This window comes from Lucilia sericata, unplaced genomic scaffold, assembly GCF_015586225.1.
Source record: "Lucilia sericata isolate MDLA Ls3-8-SP2 unplaced genomic scaffold, ASM1558622v1 Contig001325F_arrow, whole genome shotgun sequence".
In the NCBI taxonomy this organism is placed as follows: Eukaryota; Metazoa; Arthropoda; class Insecta; order Diptera; family Calliphoridae; genus Lucilia; species Lucilia sericata.
This window is the reverse complement of record NW_023995270.1, coordinates 96,215-119,255: the sequence shown is the minus strand read 5'-3', so window position 1 is coordinate 119,255 and position 23,041 is coordinate 96,215. Positions and strand designations below refer to the sequence as shown.

General features: G+C 31.5%; 1 protein-coding gene and 1 pseudogene across 1 annotated transcript; both read left to right on the top strand.

Annotated features, from left to right (window-relative positions):
• The first annotated feature begins 1,351 nt into the window (after positions 1 to 1,351).
• LOC119610966 lies at positions 1,352 to 13,071 on the top strand (annotated as a pseudogene).
• A 3,792-nt stretch (positions 13,072 to 16,863) lies between these two features.
• On the top strand, positions 16,864 to 21,151 carry LOC119610965 (phenoloxidase-activating factor 1-like). The gene is made up of 4 exons (XM_037966391.1): positions 16,864 to 17,699; positions 19,781 to 19,877; positions 19,985 to 20,283; positions 20,350 to 21,151. The coding sequence occupies exons 1-4, from the start codon at positions 17,111 to 17,113 to the stop codon at positions 20,682 to 20,684; spliced, it is 1,320 nt and encodes a 439-aa protein (XP_037822319.1). The 5' UTR covers positions 16,864 to 17,110; the 3' UTR covers positions 20,685 to 21,151.
• The last annotated feature ends 1,890 nt before the right edge of the window (positions 21,152 to 23,041 follow it).

Genomic DNA, 23,041 nt, shown 5'->3' with positions numbered 1-23,041 from the left:
TATTCATAAAAATTTATTAAAGGTTTAAAGGACAAATCTTTGATAAATTGTTATGAATAAGGCAGTAAAATTTTTACAAAACAATTACAAATTATGTTCTAACCTAATTTACCGAGCAGGGTGACGATGACCATACACAGAGGGAAAAAGAAATATACACGCCTGGTACCAAATTGACACCAAACTGTTTCAATAACATCCGTTGTCAAAGTATATACATACGTACGATAACATTATGTAATGTTGACAACATTGCAACAATTCGTTGTTGAAGTGTAAATTTTATACACATCCGTTGTCTAAATGTTAACAAACGTGGTAAGCTTAATATCACTTACTAAACGTGGTAAGCTTACTATTGACAAACAATCCGTTGCCATGTATATTTATTTTTTCCTCTGTGTACGCCCGTTGTAGTGCAGCAGATTAGAGTCTCTGGGAATCGAACCGAAAACCCTTAGATTGATAGGCTAGCACACTACCAACTACCAGGGCACCCTACATATGTTTGTAATTTTCAAAAATGTTGAATTGTTTATAAATTCCAAACTAATCAATTCATTTAGATTCAGAATATTCAAATTTCATATTGTTATTAAGATGCGAGAAGGTGAAAATGGAATAATAATTTTTAAGAAATTTCTTTAAAAAAAAAAAATTACATTTTAAAAGAGTGACTAAAATAGTGATATTATGGTTGATAAACATGATTCATATTATAAAGAATCATTTTAAATTAGATTATTATTTTGCTTACATATAAAAATCAGGTCTAAACATGTTTAATTTCATAACTTTTGTAATGTAAAGTACCGAGTTTCCCCAAATTTGGGTAAATTTCCATTATACACAATTTCGTTATAATTTAGAATTTTAATATATATTTCATAATACAAATTAATAACATTCAATACTTGGAATTGTATTTATATTATAATAAAATCTAAGAACTGAAAATTATTTAAATTAAGTAAAGTTTTACAAGAAAATTTACAAATTCCAGAAAAAAAACTCACTCCCTTTTAACCAAGGGAAATTTTTTAAACTAATTCTTATTAGTAATGCAAATTTTTTTATTTGTACTTTACCACAAACTTTTTGCAATAAAATTAAACAAAATCAAATCATCAGCATTATTATTATTATCTGGTTCTTAAGAGATTTTTTTTTTATAATTTTTATAATATGAATGCGTTCACACATACTGCGGTTGTTATTTTGTTTGGTAGCTTAAGCAAAAACCCATTAAGAGTAAAGTTGACCAGAGATTTAGTGTGAATGGTTTTTGGTGGCTATTTACTATATATAAAAGCCTTGTTATATTCTTAATTTAATTTCAGTTTAATCTCAAGCATCAAAGTGTTAACTACGGTACGAACGAACAAACGAGCAGCAAACGGTTCAGATTAAATGCAAATTTTTTATTTTTTTTGAAATTTAACAAGAAATAAATAAATACGAAATGAAATAAAAAAACAAAATTATAATAATAAAATAAAATCTACAACAAGGTCAATATAATATTTTTTGTTTCTAGTTTGTGAAACGAAACAAATGTTTGGAAAAAATTTATATAAATAAATGAAAAAAAAAATTAACAACAAATTATTAACCACAAAATTATGAATTAACAATTAAATTAAAAAATAACAACATACAGTAGTTTAACAAGAATACAAGTGTAATTAAAACAATTATTAAAAACAACAAAAAGTATTAAGAAACAAATTAAAACAAAAAATTATTCAAAAATTGTAGTGACGTGACTAAATGTTGTTGAATCGTTTAAGTGTTAAAATGAAAGTAAATTTAACGGCTGGATTCTTTATTTTAACCATAATTGTCGCAGTGCAAGCTCAATCTCTAACAAATTCAAATTGTAAGTCAAAACATTAATTAATTGAAATATAAACATTCAAAATCACTTACACACATCCATGCATATGTATGTACAATCACATGCAGTTATAAAGACACCGACCGCAAATATTTTTTTACGAAAACGGAAGTGACATAAAGTTAAGTAATTTGTTTTTTTTGGCGGATTTTTCTTGTTGTTGTTGTGGAAGTATTTATACCCTACTTGGGTATAGTGAGAAAGTTGTTATGCGTTTTTGTTGATTTTTGTAATGCATCAGAAATATGGGCCAAATTTTACCAATCGGTTCAGAATCGTGATAAAATCTGAAAATTTTGAAATTCTAAAAATAATTTCATAAAATTTTGTATATATTTCATTTGAGAAATGAATCTATTGAACTTAAAATAAATAGTTTAAGAAGTACAATTAGCCTCTATGCAACCGGACTTTTTTGACTTAAGATTTAATAGGTTAGATTATATTGAAGTGTATACAGAATGTATATTTCATCAGATTCCAAAAAAATATATCTAGACAACAGCCCTGTTGTGTGTTTCCTTACATGAAAGCAATTATCGTTCAGAATCTCAGTTTCCTGAGCGTAGTTGTAATCGGTGTTCCAGAGGGAATTAATATCGGAAATAATATCGCTCCTATGATATTAGGAAAGCCTGCTTATAACAGAGAAAGTGTTCACTTATAACAGAGAAGCGTTTCACTATACTTTTTGTATGATCTGAATTCGTCGTAGTCCAAATTTGTATAGTTGTGTCCGTGTAAACCTGTGTGTCCACAAATAATTCAAACATCATATTAATCTCGGATTTATTGAGCCCTTATTTGTCCACGTTTTTAATTCAGATATCATTGCATCGAACAGTTTTGCATTTTGAGGGTCAACTTCCTCAAGCTCTTCTCCCTTTATAGCAAGTACATTTGCTCTTTAAATTCCGAATGTCCTTAATTGCCTAGGTAACCACATAATGCAAATCTTACCACTGGATGAGTATTCGGTTATGATCTAATATCGAAGTAATTTCCTTCAGACAATCGAAAAAGATGTTAACCACTATTGACGTCATATTCATTCCAATCTACGTAAGTTATGCGGCAGTTAGTGTTAGGAAAATAACTGGGTTTCAATAGAGATCGTTAGGCCAAGTTTATTTTCCAGTTTAGAACCATCTGTGCAGCAGGTTAGTTAGTGGTTAATGTTCTAATCGGAGATGTTGGGTTCTATTGCCACCTGAGGCACTGGTAAAGGAGGCGTACAATAGGCCAAATTTAGGCCTAGGTGTATTTCTTCGGATTTGATGTAGACACATTCTTCTTTCAAACTAAATACTAAATACTAACTAACTACCTAACACTAACTAACTAACTAACTAACTAACTAAACTAACTAACTACTAATAACTACTAACTCTAACTAACTAACTAACTAACTAACTACTAACTAACTAACTACTAACTACGACTAACTAACTAACTAACTAACTAACTACATAACTAACTAACTCACTAACGACTAACTAACTACTACTAACTAACTAACTAACTAACTAAACTACTAACTAACTAACTAACTAATAACTAACTTAAACAACTAACTAATAACTACTAACTAACTAACTAACTAACTAACTAAATAAACCCCCTAACTAACTAACTAACTAATAACTAAACTAACTAACTAACTAACTAACTAACTACTAAACTAACTAACTAACTAACTAACTAACTAACTAACTAACTAACTAACTAACTAACTAACTAACTAACTACTAACTAACTAACTAACTAACTACTAACTAACTAACTAACTAACTAACTAACTAACTAACTAACTAACTAACTAACTAACTAACTAACTAACTAACTACTAACTAACTAACTAACTAACTACTAACTAACTAACTAACTAACTAACTAACTAACTAACTAACTAACTAACTAACTAACTAACTAACTAACTAACTAACTAACTAACTAACTAACTAACTAACTAACTAACTAACTAACTAACTAACTAACTAACTAACTAACTAACTAACTAACTACTAACTAACTAACTAACTAACTAACTAACTAACTAACTAACTAACTAACTAACTAACTAATTAACTAACTAACTAACTAACTAACTAACTAACTAACTAACAACTAACTAACTAACTAACTAACTAACTAACTAACTAACCTAACTAACTAACTAACTACTAACTACTAACTAACTACTAACTAACTAACTAACTAACTAACTAACTAACTAACTAACTACTAACTAACTAACTAACTAACTAACTACTAACTACTAACTAACTAACTACTAACTAACTAACTAACTAACTAACTAACTAACTAACTACTAACTAACTAACTAACTAACTAACTAACTAACTAACTAACTAACTAACTACTAACTAACTAACTACTAACTAACTAACTAACTAACTAACTAACTAACTTAACTAACTACTAACTAACTAACTAACTAACTAACTAACTAACTAACTAACTACTAACTAACTTAACTAACTACTAACTAACTACTAACTAACTAACTAACTAACTAACTAACTAACTAACTAACTAACTAACTAACTAACTAACTACTAACTAACTAACTAACTAACTACTACTAACTAACTAACTAAATAACTAACTAACTAACTAACTAACTAACTAACTAACTAACATCCGTGTAACAACTGAATGCCACAGCGGTTTGATCTAATGTTTTACTTGATCACGATCTCCTATCAAGGATCAATGTCTCACATCCCCACCCGAAGATCATGAATCTTATACATATTAATTGCGACAAAATCTTTCCAGATTGGTCCATTATAGCACCTAAAACCAAAATTAGGTCATATTCCAAAATTCAATTTAAGTCTCAACAATATCTGGCTTAAGTACTAGACCATTTAACACAAATCATTTTAAATTTACTCACAGCTATTGTAGGTTACCATATAATCGGTTTTGTCTAACTATCACTTTTTACTTTTTCCAAATTGTTGTTGCTCTGCATGCATATTTTGGCTTGATGCTGACTGTTTGTTCGGCTTTTGTTGGAACTGCTCCATAATGAATAAAGATTTTATGGAATTTAAATGATTATAGTAATTTTATGTATGAATGGTTTATTTTTTTTTGTTTAAACACACAAAAATTAACAAGAAAATAAATAAATAATAAACAAGATTTATGATCATTTTAACAACTAATAAAAATGTATACATACATTTTTTGTTTTTGTTAAATGTTTGAAAATCACGTTCGTTTTTACAATTGTTTTTTGTTCATTGTAAAAAAAGGGGCACGTTTAACACTTCTTGTGTCCAGTTTGGCCTTGAACGCAGGTCATAATTACAAAGATATATTTTGACAAAATTACTGTGTGGGGGGCAAAAAAGTCTTATTATGTTCTAAGTGGTTAAAAGAATTTCTAAGCTAATTAATTATTATAATTGCTACACTATACCAATTATCCTTTGTAGTGGGTAAAAAATTTAATATAATTATTATAATTTGTTGTTTTCGATTTCAAAAAAATTAAAAAAAAAATAAGTTCACTGAACTAATTTAAAACACAAGTGATTAATTATAAAGTTAATTAATTATTTGGTAGCAAGTAATATTATTATGTATCTGTTTAATAAGCGATTAATAAGCGTTAAATAACTAATAACTTAGTATGCACTTTATATTGACAGGGAGAGTTTTTTATCCCATAATATTTATATCTTAAATATTATACAAAACTTAAAAAGTACCATTTGTAGAACAAAAAGTACCTTAACATTATCTGATATAAATTCTAATACAATACGCACCATACCATACTCATACCACTTTCCCAATATAACGGTTCATATATCCTGACAATTTTAATACCTAATTTCTAGAAATATATGTGAAAAGAGTACCACTCTATTTATTTCAAAATTGGTCCTGTCTACACTGTGTTATAGTTCAAAAGAGTACCAGTTCTGGTTCTAGAAATTCATAAGGTCAGCATTCATGGGCCAACAAATTTTTAACCCAGAGATCGAAGTTTTTGGCCATATTTGAGACGCTATAACAGCGCGAAGACATCTTTTTTAATAAAATTTGTTATGTCCTCTGAAAGTCTGGTGGCCTGTCTAAAATTAGCATAGATACTTTCTATTATATCGAAAAATATATATATTTTAAACATATGATAGCCAACACCAGAATCCGATATAGGGCGCTAATATTAGGGCATGACCTTTTGTGGCCTCAAAATTTGTACTGAAGTTTGATAACATGGACATGGAGACTGATAGATTTTGGGTACTAAAAATGTCATATGTATATCCGAAAAAGTAGAAGTAGATCCTTGGCCTAAAAATAAAAACTTAAACCCAAGTTTTCACGTTTTTTGAACATGGTGTGGGTCTGTTGACTCTTCGTATGTGTCGAATCTTTAACCTTTGCAGTGCCCTCAAAATGGACTTAGGGGAACTTTATATTTCGTCAATATAATAAACCCAAGGTTTTATGTTTCCAGGCTGCAAAGACACACACGTGTGTCCTATTGGTCCCTTTGTGATAAATGTAAAGCCCCAGCAAAAATAAAACGAATTACTTCCAAAAGAATAACATTTCTCACCACTTCAAAAGTACCACTAATTGATTATTTTTTACCTTTTCAGGAAGTGATGTTTAACTATAATTTCACTTCCGAATAACTTCTAAAAAAAGAGCATTAAAATTACTTCTTGAGAATGACATCAGAAGTAGTGAACTTGGAATCAAATAAAAAGGACATCCCTCTTATGACAAGCCTGTGTTAAAATCATCACTTCTTCAGGTCTTTTTTAGTACTTCAATGGAGTAAATTCTACTTCTTTTTCGCTTCTTTGGAAGTTCTTTTATTGCTGGGGATAATCAAGCTGGCGAGAAGAGAGGGGGATAGTATGAAGTTAAATAAGAATAAGTGAAATGAAAATTAAAGATATATGGGACGAGATGACTAGTGAATTAGAAAATATTTATATAACACATTATTAGTAAGACCTTAATAGACTACTTCCATGTAATCCAGCCGATATGTAGTTGTTATTGAAGTAAGTAATTACCATTAAAAGTAAGTGACAAAGAAGTTGTTCGGTGGATTGTTCCTCTTCCTTCTGCAGAAGTCGTTATATGGTAGTCCAAGTTGTTTTTGCGTAGTTGCCAAGTTTCATAGTATCCCGTAATGACAGCAACTAGGTTGCTGAGGTGGGGACGACATCGTTATAGGGGATATGACGTGCGTTTGCTCTCCAACATTGGCCACGGCTTCACTTTCTTTTTTAGTAGATATATAAAATATAATTATGAATGCCAAATAAAAAACTGGACTCACCAAAAAGAAGAAAGAAATACAAATAATATTCAAATAAAGAACAAAAACAAGTCTGTAATTGTTATACATGATTTATTTTTAACATTTAAAATTTTAAAGTTACTAATTTTAGAGATTGTTTATCAAACATACTACAAATATTAAACAAATTTCCAAATATTTACATATTTCTTATGCCTTTTGGTTTTTATGAATTAATTATATTTTTTTTCTTCAGTTTATAATTATTTATCTGATTTTTAATATTTTTTTTAAAAAAAATCCCCTTTTTAAAAAAAAAAATTGTTTATAATAATAATTTACAATAAAATAAAATTTTTGCGTCTAGAATCAAGTAAAAATTTCCGTTACTAAAAAAATTATTTTAATATATTTTTTTCTTTTCTTTGACAAATTTTATAAATTCCTGTTTTATATTGTTTGTCTTTTATTGTATGTCTATCTATTGAAGTAATTAATTAATTAAACTTGAGTGTGTCCACAAAAACCACAGAAATAAACAAAATTTTAAAATATTTTTAATGACTACTAAGACAAATAAAATTAAAAAAAAAAATATTTAAAAACCACAAGACTTGCAAGATACTTGTGATAAACCTGTAGGAGTGTCTAATTTAAATGGTTTAAATTTTAAATGTTATTAACAAAATTTATTATTAAAGAAGATCACGATTCTACACTTAGAAAGTAGATAAATATAACGTTTAGTTAAACAAACTTAAAATTTTGAAACGTTAAAACTTCCTTATGGGAATGAGATATATCTTAAAACAAGTAAGAAATTATAGTCGGGCGAGGCCGACCATATAATACCCTACACCGGTACACAATTGTACCTTGCCTCAGATATACTTAAGCCATTTATTGTTGAATAAAATTGTGGACATTTAAGTCGAATTTTGAAGGGGGCTTTGAATAGGGGCTATGGTCAAATGAGACCCTATAATTAAAAAATTCATGAGGGTCATCAAGGCTAGTATAGAACTTGGTTTTGCAGCTTTTTGTTGAGATACGAGTATATTAAACATAATTATGAACTTAAAAGCCCTATTAGTCCGGTCCAGTTGTATGGGGGCTAGGTGAAATAATAGACCGATGTTAACCATTTTCAACAGGCTTCGTCTCCGGTAGCTGTTACATAAAAAAAGGGATTTAGTTTTCATAATAAAGCATTTAAGTTGAATTGTACCTTGCCTCAGATATACTTAAGCCATTTATTGTTAAATAAAATTGTGGACATTTAAGTCAAATTTTGAAGGGGGCTTTGAATAGGAGCTATGGTCAAATAAAACCCTATAATTAAAAAATTCATGAGGTTCATCAAGGCTAGTATAGAACTTGGTTTTGCAGCTTTTTGTCGAGATACGAGTAAATTAAACATAATTATGAACTTAAAAGCCCTATTAGTCCGGTCCAGTTGTATGGGGGCTAGGCGAAATAATAGACCGATGTTAACCATTTTCAATAGACTTCGTCGCTGGTATCATAGAAGATCGTGTGCCAAATTTCACTGAATTATCTTCAAAATTGCGACCTGTAGTTTGATTACAAGGTATGGACCGATCGTAATCATTTTCAATAGGCTTCGTCCCTGAGACAATAGAAGATCATGTACCAAATTTCATTGAATTATCTTCAAAATAGCGACCTGTAGTTTGATTACAAGGTTTACATGGAAGGACGGACGGTCGGACATAGCTAAATCGACTCAGAAAATGATTGGTATACTTTAAGGTGGGTATAGGACCAATATTATTGTGCGTTACAAACATCAGCACAAACCCAATATACCCTCCCCATTGAAGTGGTGTAGAGTATAAAAAACTTAAGAATTTATATATCAAGTATTCAAAATATCACTTGGTATTACAGCAAATTGACTAAATAATAAAAACATTATTATTGCATTGATCTTAAGCAGATCTTTGCTCTTTTAAATTCCTAAGAATCGATTCATACACATCCATATTTTAATGAGTTTATTAACTGTACATTGAAATAATGGGATTCAATCATTTCTGAGTGAGAAATATCATTTATATAATTTGGAAATATTTTACATTTGTTTATGAATTCATTCAATGAATTATTTAACATTGACCCTGAATTTTTCATTGATTTAATGGTCCAATACAAAGTCAATCACTAAATCTTTTATAGACAAATTCATCCATTCTCTTACTGACACTATGATTTTTGTTACATTTAACATATTCATAAAATTAAAATGTTTGTAAAAAATTATACAAATTGAAATTCTTTCAAATAAAATTCCTTTTGTCGAAACATCATTAATTACTTCAGTGCTAGTGTTTTAGATATCTTTTAATCGATTATTCGTTTGATAGAGTATTAAAAGTATCTAATATAAACACTAACTAGTTTCCCTGATATTCGAATTTAATGAAATTCCGCCCAGTTACGCCCCAAATATTTAACTCATATGAGAGTTAGAAGCCCCTTATGGGACGTACCAAGCCCCCCTAAATGAAAGTGGACGTTAAAGATCTTCGTGCAAAATTTTAAGATTCTAGCTGCAATAGTTTCACAATATGAGAGTTACCAAGCCCCTTATTGCTAGTCCGATTCTAACTAGAATAGTTTCGCAGATAAACGAGTTCCACCCATGTTCAGATTTCGTATTAATTTTATAATTGTAGTAGGAAGTAGCTCTCCTATAAAACTTTTTATATAGTAATGAGTGTTTCATTTCCCGAATGGGTCCTTATATGGGGGATAGGTTCAATTATGGACCGATCCTCATAAAAATTTGTAGAGGGATTCTTGGTGCCATCAAACTGGTATTATAAAGCTAGTTATGAACGTTAAGGTGATTTTCTAAAGGGGGCTTTATATGGGAAGTAGGGTCAATTATGGTCCGACGTATAATTAACTAATTTATGATCCTTTAAACAATTTCTAGGGCCTTGTATGGGAGCTAGGCGAAATCATGGACCGATATTGCCCATACATATGAAAACCTTATGAATAGATAAAATTTTCAGCTCTAGCGGTCAAGAACTACTGGGCTTAGAGGGGGTCAAATTTGAACATTTTGGTCATACAGAGTTTTATTCAAAAGAGTGTAACTTTTCACCTAATGGTCCTAGCAAAAATTGTCCAAAGGAGTGCAGAAAGCTATTTCTTCATTGTTTCCAATTTTTTTTTTTTTTTGGAAATAATCTGACTCCTGAAATTTTGTGTCTGACCTACAATCCCATAGTACTGATCTTGGTGTAAATTTCAGCCAAATCGGAAGACATCGATTTTAAAAATTGGGTCACTTGACACGAAATTGCCCATATATATAATTGGCTTAAAAATATCACTTTTGTTAAATCCAAAAGTTTTATAGATAGGTTCATAACTGACCCTACCCCGATATAGCCCTCTTCGAGGGTTTATTGTCCATAAATCGAACAAAAATTTTGGAATTAATATAAAAACCTTTAAAAATGATTTATCGATTATTCATACATTAAGATAAAATTCTTCAAATAAGATTTGTTTTAAGATATTAATCATTTTTACAAATGCTGTAGGGAACGGGTCATAATTGACCCAAGATCATGGGCTATATATATTTCCGATAAACAGAAAATATTGAGAACGTTTTTAATTTCACGTTATTTTTGGAAATTAGAACATTCTCTAGCTAAACTCTGGCGATCGATTAGAAATTGATATTTAATAGAAGTCATGACAACATATTTCAGTTTAATTCTTATAAATAAATTAAAATATGAATAATGATTTTATTTATAGTCAATACAATTTCCATCTTGTCATTTCTCAATATTTCTATTGTCTGGCAAGACTTTGACAAATTATTTTCTGGTTCAATTAGGAATAATAAGATATTATAATAATTTGTTTAAAATTGTAATACCAAATCATTATTTCAAATTAAGTTTTCTTAAGAAAGGTGTGGGGGTCTTATTATTTCTTCATTTGGGAATGGCATGTCAAAACTAAATTATTGTTTGAGTAGTTTTGATGAATTTGTAATTAAATTAATTAAAAAACAAATAATAAAAAAACCAACTAATTTAAACCGCTAAAAAATGAAAGATTAAAAGTCAAAGAAGTCTTCAAAAAAAAAAAAAAAACGTAAAATTAACTCCGAAACAAAGGCGAAACGAAACCAGTTCAGATTCATCTTTGTTGTAAAATTTAAGAGCAATAAATAAACAAAAGCAGACAACAAAACTGAAACCACAAAAATGTTTAAACTTTATTAACTTTATAAAAAGACAACTTGAAAACATAAACCCATTGATTTAAAACCGCAACATACCAGTATTTTTTTGGTTCACAACAACATGAACTAGGCTATTAACGTTTATCGCACTTTGCACTTACATACTTCCTCATAGGGGGTTTCCCCAAGATCACCATTAATGATCTTAACATGCAACGATACTATCGAAAAAAACCAACGCATTATTAATTTTGTTTCCCTTTTGTGCATTTTTCTAGATTTTATCAACAGACGCTGTGAAAACCCCAACAAAAGACCAGGCACATGTGTGGCCATACACGACTGCCAAGTGTTGTTGCAAAGTGATCGTACTTTTGTAGAAGCTTCACGATGTGGCGGTGGTTTTGGTACCACACCGTATGTTTGTTGTTCTAGTGATACGGGATTCACCAGAGAGCCCAGAAAACAAGAAGTAGCGGTGGCAGTGGCAAGAGAACAGCCTGAATTGAGTTTAGAAGAAAGATCTTGGTTGAGACAAATTTTCAGAGGAAATTTCCTCACAACCACCATATTTCCTGATGTACCAAGAGTTTTAACTAAAGCCAAACCCTCGTTATTGCCAGAACCTCCCACCTGTGGTGGAGAGTTTATAGACAATCGTATATATGGTGGTAGGGATACGGAATTATATGAATTCCCCTGGATGGCATTTTTGGAGTATTCAAAGTCTGGTAAGTTTAGATCTTATAATTGATAAATAATTTCTTAAAATCCCGAACATATAAAAATTTTTCTTTTATATTAGATCCCACTCAGGAAGCGGTATGTGCTGGTTCTTTGATTAACTCCCGTTATATTTTGACAGCTGCCCATTGTGTCAAGGGTCCCATTCTAAGACAAAAAGGAGAACTGTAGGTTTTTCTTTTTCTAATCCAAAAATGTACAAAACTTAATTAAATTGATTCTCATTTTACAGCGTGGCTGTTCGTTTAGGCTTAAGAGACTACACCCAAAGTTCCATATTTCCCGGAGATGATCAACGTTGGCGCGTTGTAGAGACAATTATTCATGAAAACTATAAAGCACAAAAAACTCCCGTACATGATGTTGCTCTTTTACGGCTTGAGAATAATGTTCGTTATTCGAAAACCGTTAGACCCATTTGTTTACCTTCTGTTCTAGCACCCTACAATCTTAAATCAGATACCAAACTTACTGTGGCCGGTTGGGGTTCAACAGAATTCGATTCCAGCAGTCCCATTAAGCAAAAGGTAAATGTTGCCCTAATGGATCAGAAGTTCTGTAAACAACAGTACGGTAAATTGGCTTAACAATAGAATCTACACACATGTGTGCTGGTGGGGCAGCGAATAAGGATAGTTGTCGTGGCGACCTCCGGTGCCCCACTAATGCACTATCGCAACGGTGTTTGGGTTTTGGAGGGTGTGGTATCGTTCGGTCGTCGTTGCGGTTACAAGGATTGGCCCGGTGTATATGCCCGTGTCAGTAGCTATACTCAGTGGATTAATAAGAAACTGCGTATTTAACTTTAGTGATTGAGTACAAATTAAGTGTAATTTAACTAATTTTTAGTTTCCTAACAAATAGTGAAATTTAATGCATTTGTATTTGTTTTTCATACAGAACATGATTTTTGTTTTATTTTTGTATTCTCACACTCATTTAGTTTGTAAGCGAATAAGTACTATTTTAATAAATTAAAACAAAAGTAATTATAGATTTAAATTTTGTTGTTTTATAAGGAATTAGCGCAAAATTTAAGACATTTATCTTGCGTCGTCACGGTAGGATTACCCTTTTGATGACAGTCCCGAACTAGCTATATAATCTATCATTTAGAGTTTCCCAAAGTCTCCCTACTAACCTATGAGGTAGTCATTAGCCACTCCATAGATTACAAAGAAACAGTCTGAAAGCTAGTCTAAAGGAGTCAATGCATGAAAATGAACCTCTCCCCTTAAGTTGTTTAAAGTGTCTACTATCTTGATTACTTGGGGATGGCAAAGTAAGATTATCTTCGCTCTCGCTTACAAAAGTAACGACTGTTTTCACCCTCGTTTAAAAAGAGTACATTCGTGGCGAAAGACAACTAGAGCCAACCAGGTTAAACGTTAATGCAAATGACTAAAATTTTCGGATGCATTGACTTTCGGATGCCGAACTGTACAGTTTAAAAATTACCGATAGAAACATCATTACTTCAGTCATGTTTAAGACTTTAAACAGTGTGGTCTAACAAATATTTTATTTTTAAATCGTAGGAGCTATATATAGATATTTTCACTACCAATCAATATCATGTCTCCGTGGACTAAAATAACTCACTTTACACTGGAACAACTTTGAGAAATGGTTAAAGTAAAAGCATTACAAATATTCCAGAGAATTAAATTTTTTAAACGATTCAGCTAATTTCAAATATTTTGAGAGATTAATATTTCACCAAGTCCATTTCTAAGAAAAGTGAAGATAGAGTAATTTAAGAAAATTGTGTAGAGCATGTAGAGAAGACAGTGAAACTTTCTCTGTCATTGTCTGGTTTTCACCGAAATTAAATCCATATATTTTGAAAGTTATATTATTCTGGATATAACCGATAGACCGAGGATCGATCCAAACTCTAAAACTCTTTCCAAGCCATTCGTGAGACGAAGGAAAGGAATTAGGTTAGATTTAGTTATAAATATCCTTACATATACATACGATTTCTAGTAGAAAACCTGGGCCACCCAGCTACGAAGACTACAATGTCCAGTCATTACTGACCTTATTTCCATGCCTTAGTGATAAACAGACATAAGTGCAGAATAATGATTTAGAATGGATGACTGGCTTTCAAAACTTTCTCTCCGACAGACGGAACAACAACGGCACTTGCCCTGAATTTTCACTGTAAAACTTGTCCTCTTTCATCTCGCTCTGATTGGCTAGTTTCAGGCTGAAATTTGAACTATCCAAACAACATGATATTGGAGTTATCTTCTGAAACACTGAAGTTTCTACAGAATGGAATGGCTAGTAAGTTTTCTGATCAAATTGGTTCCTTGGTGTTTTGCAAATTGCCCTATACTGGTAAAATTAGGTTATTTTCAAATTCAAATAATCCGATCGCAAAACGATTTTCATATTGCAGAATCTGGACGAAATTGACTGAAAATTTAATCATTATCAAACCCCTGTGCCGCTTTCCTAATGAATATTTACGCCACATCTATGACAGTGAACAATGAAACCTAGAAGATTGAATCCCTTGTTCCACAGACGACTTGGGTGAAATTTACTACTAAAATATGTTTCTTCCTTGATTCCGCTCACATGCAGAATTGTTGGATCAGAGAAAACGGGAAGGTTTTTAGACGGGGCGATATTAAGATTTCAAATTAAATAATTTAGTCTCAAATTGATGAACTAGCGGTAAGAGACGGAAGAATCCCTGTATCTCTAAGATGTTTCAGCAACAAGCCTCACTTAAATTCGGCAAAGATATCAGTCCTTGAATCATATGACAAATTTCATCAAATTGAAAATTGCGACCCGTAGCGTACGCACAAAGTTTATATAGGCAGACAGAAGGATAGACGGACTTAGCTTAATCGACTCTGAAAGTGATTCTGAACCGATTGGTATATTTTAGATGTGTGTAGGACCAAAATTTTTGGGTGTTACAAACATCAGAACAATATTATGCGTTTGTTCTCCCAATATAGTGGTGTTCAAAAACGTTCCTCACACGCTGTTAGCAGAATAACGAATTTTTATAGTGATCCTAGAAATATGCTTTAATATTTGCCATAACTCTCAAATTGTATTTTAAATGAAAGTGAAACTGAAACATTTTTTCAATTTTTGTTTTGATTCCGTTTCTTTAACCATGAATCACACACAAACATATATACCTTAGTACGTAATGTACACTTGTTTTGTACGCACATCGGAACCAATGGAACCAGTACTCTCAATTAGTTGTCGCCTATTGCATAATTTACCAGTTCGTATGCAACGAAGTGTAAATGACCGACCGGTAAGTAAGTAGTTAGTGTGCAAAGTCAACAATTATGAACATTATCGATGTCGTTAAAACTTGTTATTACATTTGTTGCATATCTTTCCGTGATTGCATTTTTAACACCTGAACATGAAACATGAAAAGAGAAACAAGGAAAAAAATCAAAACAAACAAAAACAAGTAAGAGTGTTATATTCGGCTATGCCGAATCTTATATACCCACCATCAAACCTCGTTTGACTCGAATGAAACTTACTTATGTCGAATTTCATCTATATATTCGTATTATTAGGCCAGTTATAAGCGTTAAAGGAATTTTCTGAAGGGGACCTTATATGGGGGGTAGGGTCAATCATGGACCGATCAACACAAAATTTTTTAGATAGATTTTGACTCGTATGAAACTTACTTATGACGAATTTCATCTATATACTAGAATTTTTAAGCCAGTAATGAGCGTTAAGTCATTTTCTGAAGGGGACCTTATATGTGGGGTAGGGTCAATTATGGACCGATCCTCATAAAATTTTGCACAGTGATTGTGGATCACAAGAAACTTACTTATGTCGAATTTCATCGCTATATTCGTATTTTTAAACAAGTTATGGCTGTTAAAGCTGCTTTTCGAGGGCCACTTGTATGGGGGCTATCCGAAAACGTGGACCGATATTGCCCATTTTCAATACCAAACAAACCTTACCTATAAGAAATATTTATGTGAAATTTCAACCCTCTAGCTCTTTCCATTCGGACTCTATCGTGCTTTCAACAGACAGACAGACAGACAGACAGACAGACAGACAGACAGACGGACGGACGGACAGACGGACAGACATGGCTAGATCGTCTTAGAATTTAATGAGGACCCAGAATATATATACTTTTGTGGGTCTATGACCAATATTTCGATGTGTTACAAACGGAATGACAAAATCAATATACCCCCCATCTTTTTTGATGGTGGGCATAAAAACGTAAAAAGGTGTCAGCAATTGTAATTGTTGCTCTTTTTTGGTATTAGTTTTTTATCGTTTGTTTTGGTCTCTCATTCGTGTCTGGTTATTAGTATTTCTGTTTGTGCTTAAAGATCGCAAGGTGATCTTGAACGTTTTTTTTTTTTTTCTATTAATGACTGATCGTTTGTTTTTGTTTAAAAAAATGTGTTTGACAGTATTTCTACTTCTTTTTTTGGGGAAATTGAAATTGAGAGTGTTTGCTTAAGTGTGTGTACAAGTATGTTTAGCGTGGTTTGGATTTTTATTTGATTTGTTTGTTTTATAATTTTAAATAATTTTTGGCCAAAAGAAAAAAGTGCGCGTAGGATTAACAGCTGTTGTTAGTTGACTCTTGATTTCGTTTAAACTACTGAGCGTCATAGTTGAGTAGTACGTTGAAGCGGCATGTTGTTTCGACGGTAAATTGTGTCTCTGAGCCGATTTTTAATTCAATTGTTTTGATTTGCCGCGGAATTAAATAATAAAACAAAAAAATAAAAAGAACAGACAAATAAATTTAAAAATAAATACAAGTGTTTTCTGTTGTGAGTTCAATTCAATGAATATTATTAAAAAGCGTTGCTAAAAGAAAAGAAAAAAATATAAAATAATAAATAAAAAAAACGTTTATTTATTAACTCGAGTCATGTTACCTCGCAGCTATTTAGCCATAACGCTTATCATAATTAATTTAGTTAACAAATGTCATTGTCTGAATAAAGTTGCCTATAATCATCTAGCCGATTACGATGAAGAAGAAGATGTTTCGGTCGCGTTACAAAGTGAACGAGTGCGCATACCTTGCGAAATACCAAATGAAGATAAACTGGGCGTTTGCCTGGAAGTAAGTCAATGTTCGGCTTATTTACAAGTTCGTAATTCGACAAATTTACCCGCGGAAAAAGTGAACTTTTTGAAAAAAGTTCAATGTGTTTCGAATGTTTCGTATGACGAGCGCGCCCGCAGTTTGGAACCATTAGTTTGTTGTACGGCTAATGGTCAAGATTATCGTTTTCCCAGTATCGAATTTACTAAATTCGAATATAGACGTTTTCAAGACGCCACAGCACGTTTTAAAAAGAAAAAATTAAAGCGTCGCATACAAACGGTCGAACCTATTGAGGGTTTCAATTTGTTGAACGAGTGTGGCAAGCAGGTGACTCATCGTATTTATGGTGGTGAAATAGCAGAACTCGATGAATTTCCCTGGTTGGCGTTGTTGGTGTATAATACTAGTAAGTTGTGGAGAGTGAAAAAGATCTCTACTAAATTCTATAATCATTTTCAAAATGTTGTTTGCGAACAATTGTGTTTTTTATTACAAATATACCAAATCAATCAGCGAAAAGAATTTGAAAACAATGCGATAGATCTTCAACTAAGTGATCTAGAATAGTGCTAAAATAGATGGATTGACTATGTGATCAAACTGGTATCAAATTTTGAAATATGATTATCATATTGCATATTTTGTTTCAACCACTATATTTGTATTGGTACAATATCGCAGGCAACAAGAGAGAATTCCGAAATATTTTGATCAGCTGTGATCTTGGCCAATTAGAATGTTTCCATTTATCAGGATTGCATAGATAAACAGTGATTGGATTCCAAAAATTAAAACTGATTTAAATAGTGGAATGGATGGTACTGTTTTGGAGTTGAGGTAATCTGCGAAAGGCGACAGAAACCAAATCCATTTTGTGTAATGAACAAACGCTAGCTAGCTAGCCAGGCCTCTTGGAAACTCTATTAAATATACGTCTGTTAAGTCATCTTTTTGATGCACTGAAATATAATTGCATTGTTCATGATCCCATCCAAAATAATTTAAGTAAACCGGATCTAATGCGACAGGCTTACTAGATACTACTTACGATAAGCTTTAATAAGACTTTCAGAAGCAGAATACCCAAAATAGAAGACTGAGATGCAAACACTGTCTTTCAAGACAACTCGATCTCAGAATACACTGATGGTTCAAAAACTGATATGAGTTCTTTCCGATGAGCTTGGTTTCATGGTCTTCTAAGATTGCCCAACTGTGGAATCATTAGAGAACAGTCCTACATCTCTCAAAGCCCTCGCTTCGAACTAGATATTCTCACTCTGTCGAATAGGTTTAGGTTCCAGGGAAAATTAAATTGCCTACGAGTCCTTGAACGAAATTTTTCGCAAAAGTATATTCATATCTTCCTAATTCTGACATCAAAGGCCAAAGGTCATTGGTTCTCTTGGCACTCAATAGAACTTCTATAAGTCTTCTTTTAGGAAAACTTATTGAGCGCTGTATATAGGCTAGTAAAGTATTAGTTATTATAGCAGTTGCTTACACTATGAGGAAGAAGAATCGGTACAACACCTTTTATTAAGTGCCCTGCTCTACAAAAGCGCAGATTAAGATATTTTATAAAAGTCTCTTCAAGATCTCAAGAATTTCTTTTATTTCAGGGATCAAATTAATAAAAAGACCATTAGGTATGAATACCATTTAAAGGGTCTTACGAAGGACCAAATGGCCTCCGACTGGATCAATACCTAATCTTAAACTGGTCTTACGGCTTCATATTAGGTCTAATATTTGCTATTTTCAATGCTAGCTTTAAATAGATCATCTGGACAATTTTAACTATAAATGGGACCATAATGGACCCACCAAAAAATCTATGGAAAAAAATACTTCGTTTCATAGTTTCACACATTCTTGTTTCTCTCGATTTCAATATGAACTGTCTCAAGAATTTGTCATAGTAGTTAGTAGTGCGATAGTTATTTCAGGGGACAAAATGATAAAAAGGCCACCTAAATTAGAGAGGAATACATTTACTCACGATGTCTTATGATGAGCCAAATGGCCTCCGACTGGACCCATGCCTAATATTAAACTGTTTTTAGGGCTTCATATCTGGACTCATATTTGCCAATTTCCCGTCAAAACTAGCTTCATATAGATCATTTAGATACATTTCAGCATAAATTGGACTATTATGGTTCCACCAAAATAAACCGATTGAAAACTGCTTCGACTTCAATATTGTGGTATATAAATTCCCTTCTTTTAGATAAGTGGTTCATCTCACGCACGTTGAGATACACTTTATTAAATCAAAGAACACATATAATTTATGAAAAACTCAAAGATACATACATCTGACATGGATCACTAATGCTTAAGTTATACACCGAATATAAAAAGGACTATTAGTTAATATTTTATATATTTTGATTTTAAACATTTTATCATGAGGACTATTCGCTAATTAAGATAAATATTTGAACATTTTTTTATTAGTTACTTTAACTCTACCCTTTTCAGATGATTACGGTTGCAGTGGCGCCTTAATCGATGACCGACACATATTGACCGCAGCCCATTGTGTACAAGGCGAAGGTTATCGTGAGAAAAAGGGATTGTAAGCGGTATAGTATTTTAAATAATTTCGAAATTTACTCTAAATTTACAATTCTTTTGATATCAAAAACAAAAACAAAATTCTCCTACGAACAAATAAATATATAGAAAACATGTGCGCTTGGGAGAATTTAATGTAAAAACTGAACCGGATTGCATTGAAGAACCCAACTATTTGAGTTGTGCTGATGCGGCTTTGGATATAGGCGTGGAAAAGATCTATGTACATCCCGACTATAAAGAGTATTCTTTTAATAAATTCAATGATATAGCGGTGATACGTCTAAAACATCCCGTCTCTTTTACACATTTTGTTATGCCCATATGTTTGCCAAATAAAACCGAAGATATAACATTTGAGGAGGGACAAATGTTTTCGGTATCTGGTTGGGGTAGAACCGATTTGTGTAAGTTAGATTAAAATCGAATAATAATTAAAATATCAACTTAATACTTAATTTTTTTCATTATAGTTAATAAATATTTCATTAATATACACAGTCCCATAAAACTTAAGCTTCGCATACCTTTGGTGGCGAAAGAAAATTGCACCAAGGTATTGGAATTGTTTGGTGTACAATTGGGTCCGAAGCAATTGTGTGCTGGTGGTGAATATGCTAAAGACACTTGTGCTGGTGACAGTGGTGGTCCCCTAATGTTTTTCGATCGTAAACATTCTAGATGGGTTACCTACGGCATTGTAAGTTATGGTTTCACTCAGTGTGGCATGGCCGGACATCCGGCTGTCTATACAAATGTGGCCGAATACTTAGATTGGATTCACTCTGTGATCGATAAAGTAACGTAAAGAGAGAGAGAGAGGGAGAGAGTTATACAATAATACTTTCTAATTGACGTTAGAATTATCTAAAACAAATTGTGTTTATTTCGAGAAATGAAATACAACTTGTTTAAATATGTACAATTTGCATTAATTTAATTAGATTAATTATTAGCACTAACTTAGTTAAATTATTGTTATTATTATTATTATTTTTTTTAATATATGTTTAGCTGTTTTTGTATTTGTTTAAAATTGCAATTATGTTTTTTTGTGAAACGTGTGTTTGTTTTCTTAATAATTGTTAATTAATTGGTTTCTGTTTAAATAATTTTGTTCATAAACGTAAAACTCTTATTCAGGATTAATTTAAGACCCACCCACCTTTGTATTTGTAAATATAAGAGATTAAAAATAAATATTTATATTAATGTAGATAATGAAATATTAGCATTAATTTGAAGTTTAATCATTTAAGGAATGTTAAGTGTAAATAAAATGTGATAAAAAATAAATAAAATATGTTGTGAGACTTAAATTAATTTCATTGACACAGTTGAAAATATAATAGTGACGTAGAGAGATCCAATATAACCTAGTGATTTTGAGCTCCCGACATTTCTAATCCTCTGTATATGTTTATAACAGGCATGGGGGATAATGACTACATTTTCAATTACAATTACATTTGAAGTAATTGTAATTGAAGATTCACCAATTACAATTACTTGTAATTGTAATTGAAGTTTATCCAATTACAATTATTTGTAATTGTAATTGTAGTTTCGCCAATTACAATTACTTGTAATTTTAATTGAAGTTTTACCAATTACAATTATTTCTAATTGTTATTGAAGAATTTCCAGTTACAATTACTTGTAATTGTAAATTTTGTTCCTTATAATTACATGTAATTTTGTAATTAGTAATACATAAATTACAATTACAAGTAATTTTAATTGGAAACTTCAATTGCAATTACAAGTAATTGTAATTGGCAAAACTTTAATTACAATTACAATTAATTGTAATTTGTTATTGGTCAATTACACATTACAAGTAATTGTAATTGGAAAAACTTCAATTACAATTACAAATAATTGTAATTGTTGTAATTGTTTATTTCTCAATTACACATTACAAGTAATTGTAATTGACCATATAGTGAATTACTTTGTGTAATCATTACCCCGCATGTCTGGTTTATAACACGACTCTTCTAAACATTTTGTATTATATAAAGACCCGTACTATATGGAGGATAATTTAAAAGCTTGTTAACAAAATCTCAGTTTTACAACTCTGACAGTCTGAGCATTGTCGTGTTGGTAGGTCCATGGTATAGATCCAAATAAGTTTTTGAGTTGTGAGAACGTGACTTTTAATATTCTTTTGTACGATGCAACAATCGTTTTTCGAGAGTACCATAACTTCGCATTCCCTACTTACGATGAATGAATATTTCATCTGCTTATCAAATTTTGGATATAACAAATGTATTCACCTGATCCATCGACAATGAGAATTTCGTCAAAAAATACAAATTTGAACAATTTGTTCCATTACTTCATTGAATTCCCTAAAAATTGAAGGCGCTGAGCTTTCAGATTGTAATTTGTTTTCCTTTGAAGTTTTCATTTGTCGACCATTGGAATCCTGTTATAGTTTGTACGACCTTCTAGTGGAACCTCAGATAGTTGAAGTTTGCATGTTTTATCGCACGAAAATATTTTCGTTTCTAAAAAAGAGTTGATAGTTTTAAATACATCTAAACAGGATACCACGAAGGTTATCACATCAATATAGATCAGTGACGACAGAATGCTTTTTAAAACGAAGTTAACCTTATTGAAGTACTGATCCATCAAGTATAAAAAGGCTTAAGCGGGAGGATTGAATGTTTACCCGTTGAAGATTTTCGTTTTTACAAGAAAGACGAAAACTTTTTGAGTTAATTGAATCCAGTTTCCTAAGCAAGACCGAAAGAATTAAGCACTTCTGTAACAAATAACAAGACACGCCGCTACTGGACGCTATGTAGCAGAACCATTGGCACGAAATGGGCCTAGGTCCCATTATGACATATTGGCTTTGTAAAATTATGATTAGTCCAATGTCAATATGAAATTTAATTATAGGATGGGGTCGTGAGTACCAGATCGAATACTAGGAACATTAAAGGTGAAGAAATTGTTAGACATTGATCCCAGATAGACTGTTATGGTCAAATAGAACATTAGAACAAATATTCCTTAGGATTTGCTGATACACAGACGGCTCTAAGCTTTAAGATAGAAATTGTATACCTTGAAAACGAAATATATCATATTCCAGATCACAACACTAGCTTCTAGGTGTAGGTCCGTGTTATTATTGAATGTGTA

Bases quoted from the DNA above. Each gene is read 5' to 3' on its own strand.
- LOC119610965 (XM_037966391.1), top strand. From the start codon at position 17,111: ATGTTACCTCGCAGCTATTTAGCCATAACGCTTATCATAATTAATTTA. The intron at 17,700-19,780 runs GTAAGTTGTGGA...TACCCTTTTCAG, and splicing joins GTTGTTGGTGTATAATACTA to ATGATTACGGTTGCAGTGGC. The intron at 20,284-20,349 runs GTAAGTTAGATT...TTTTCATTATAG, and splicing joins TTGGGGTAGAACCGATTTGT to TTAATAAATATTTCATTAAT.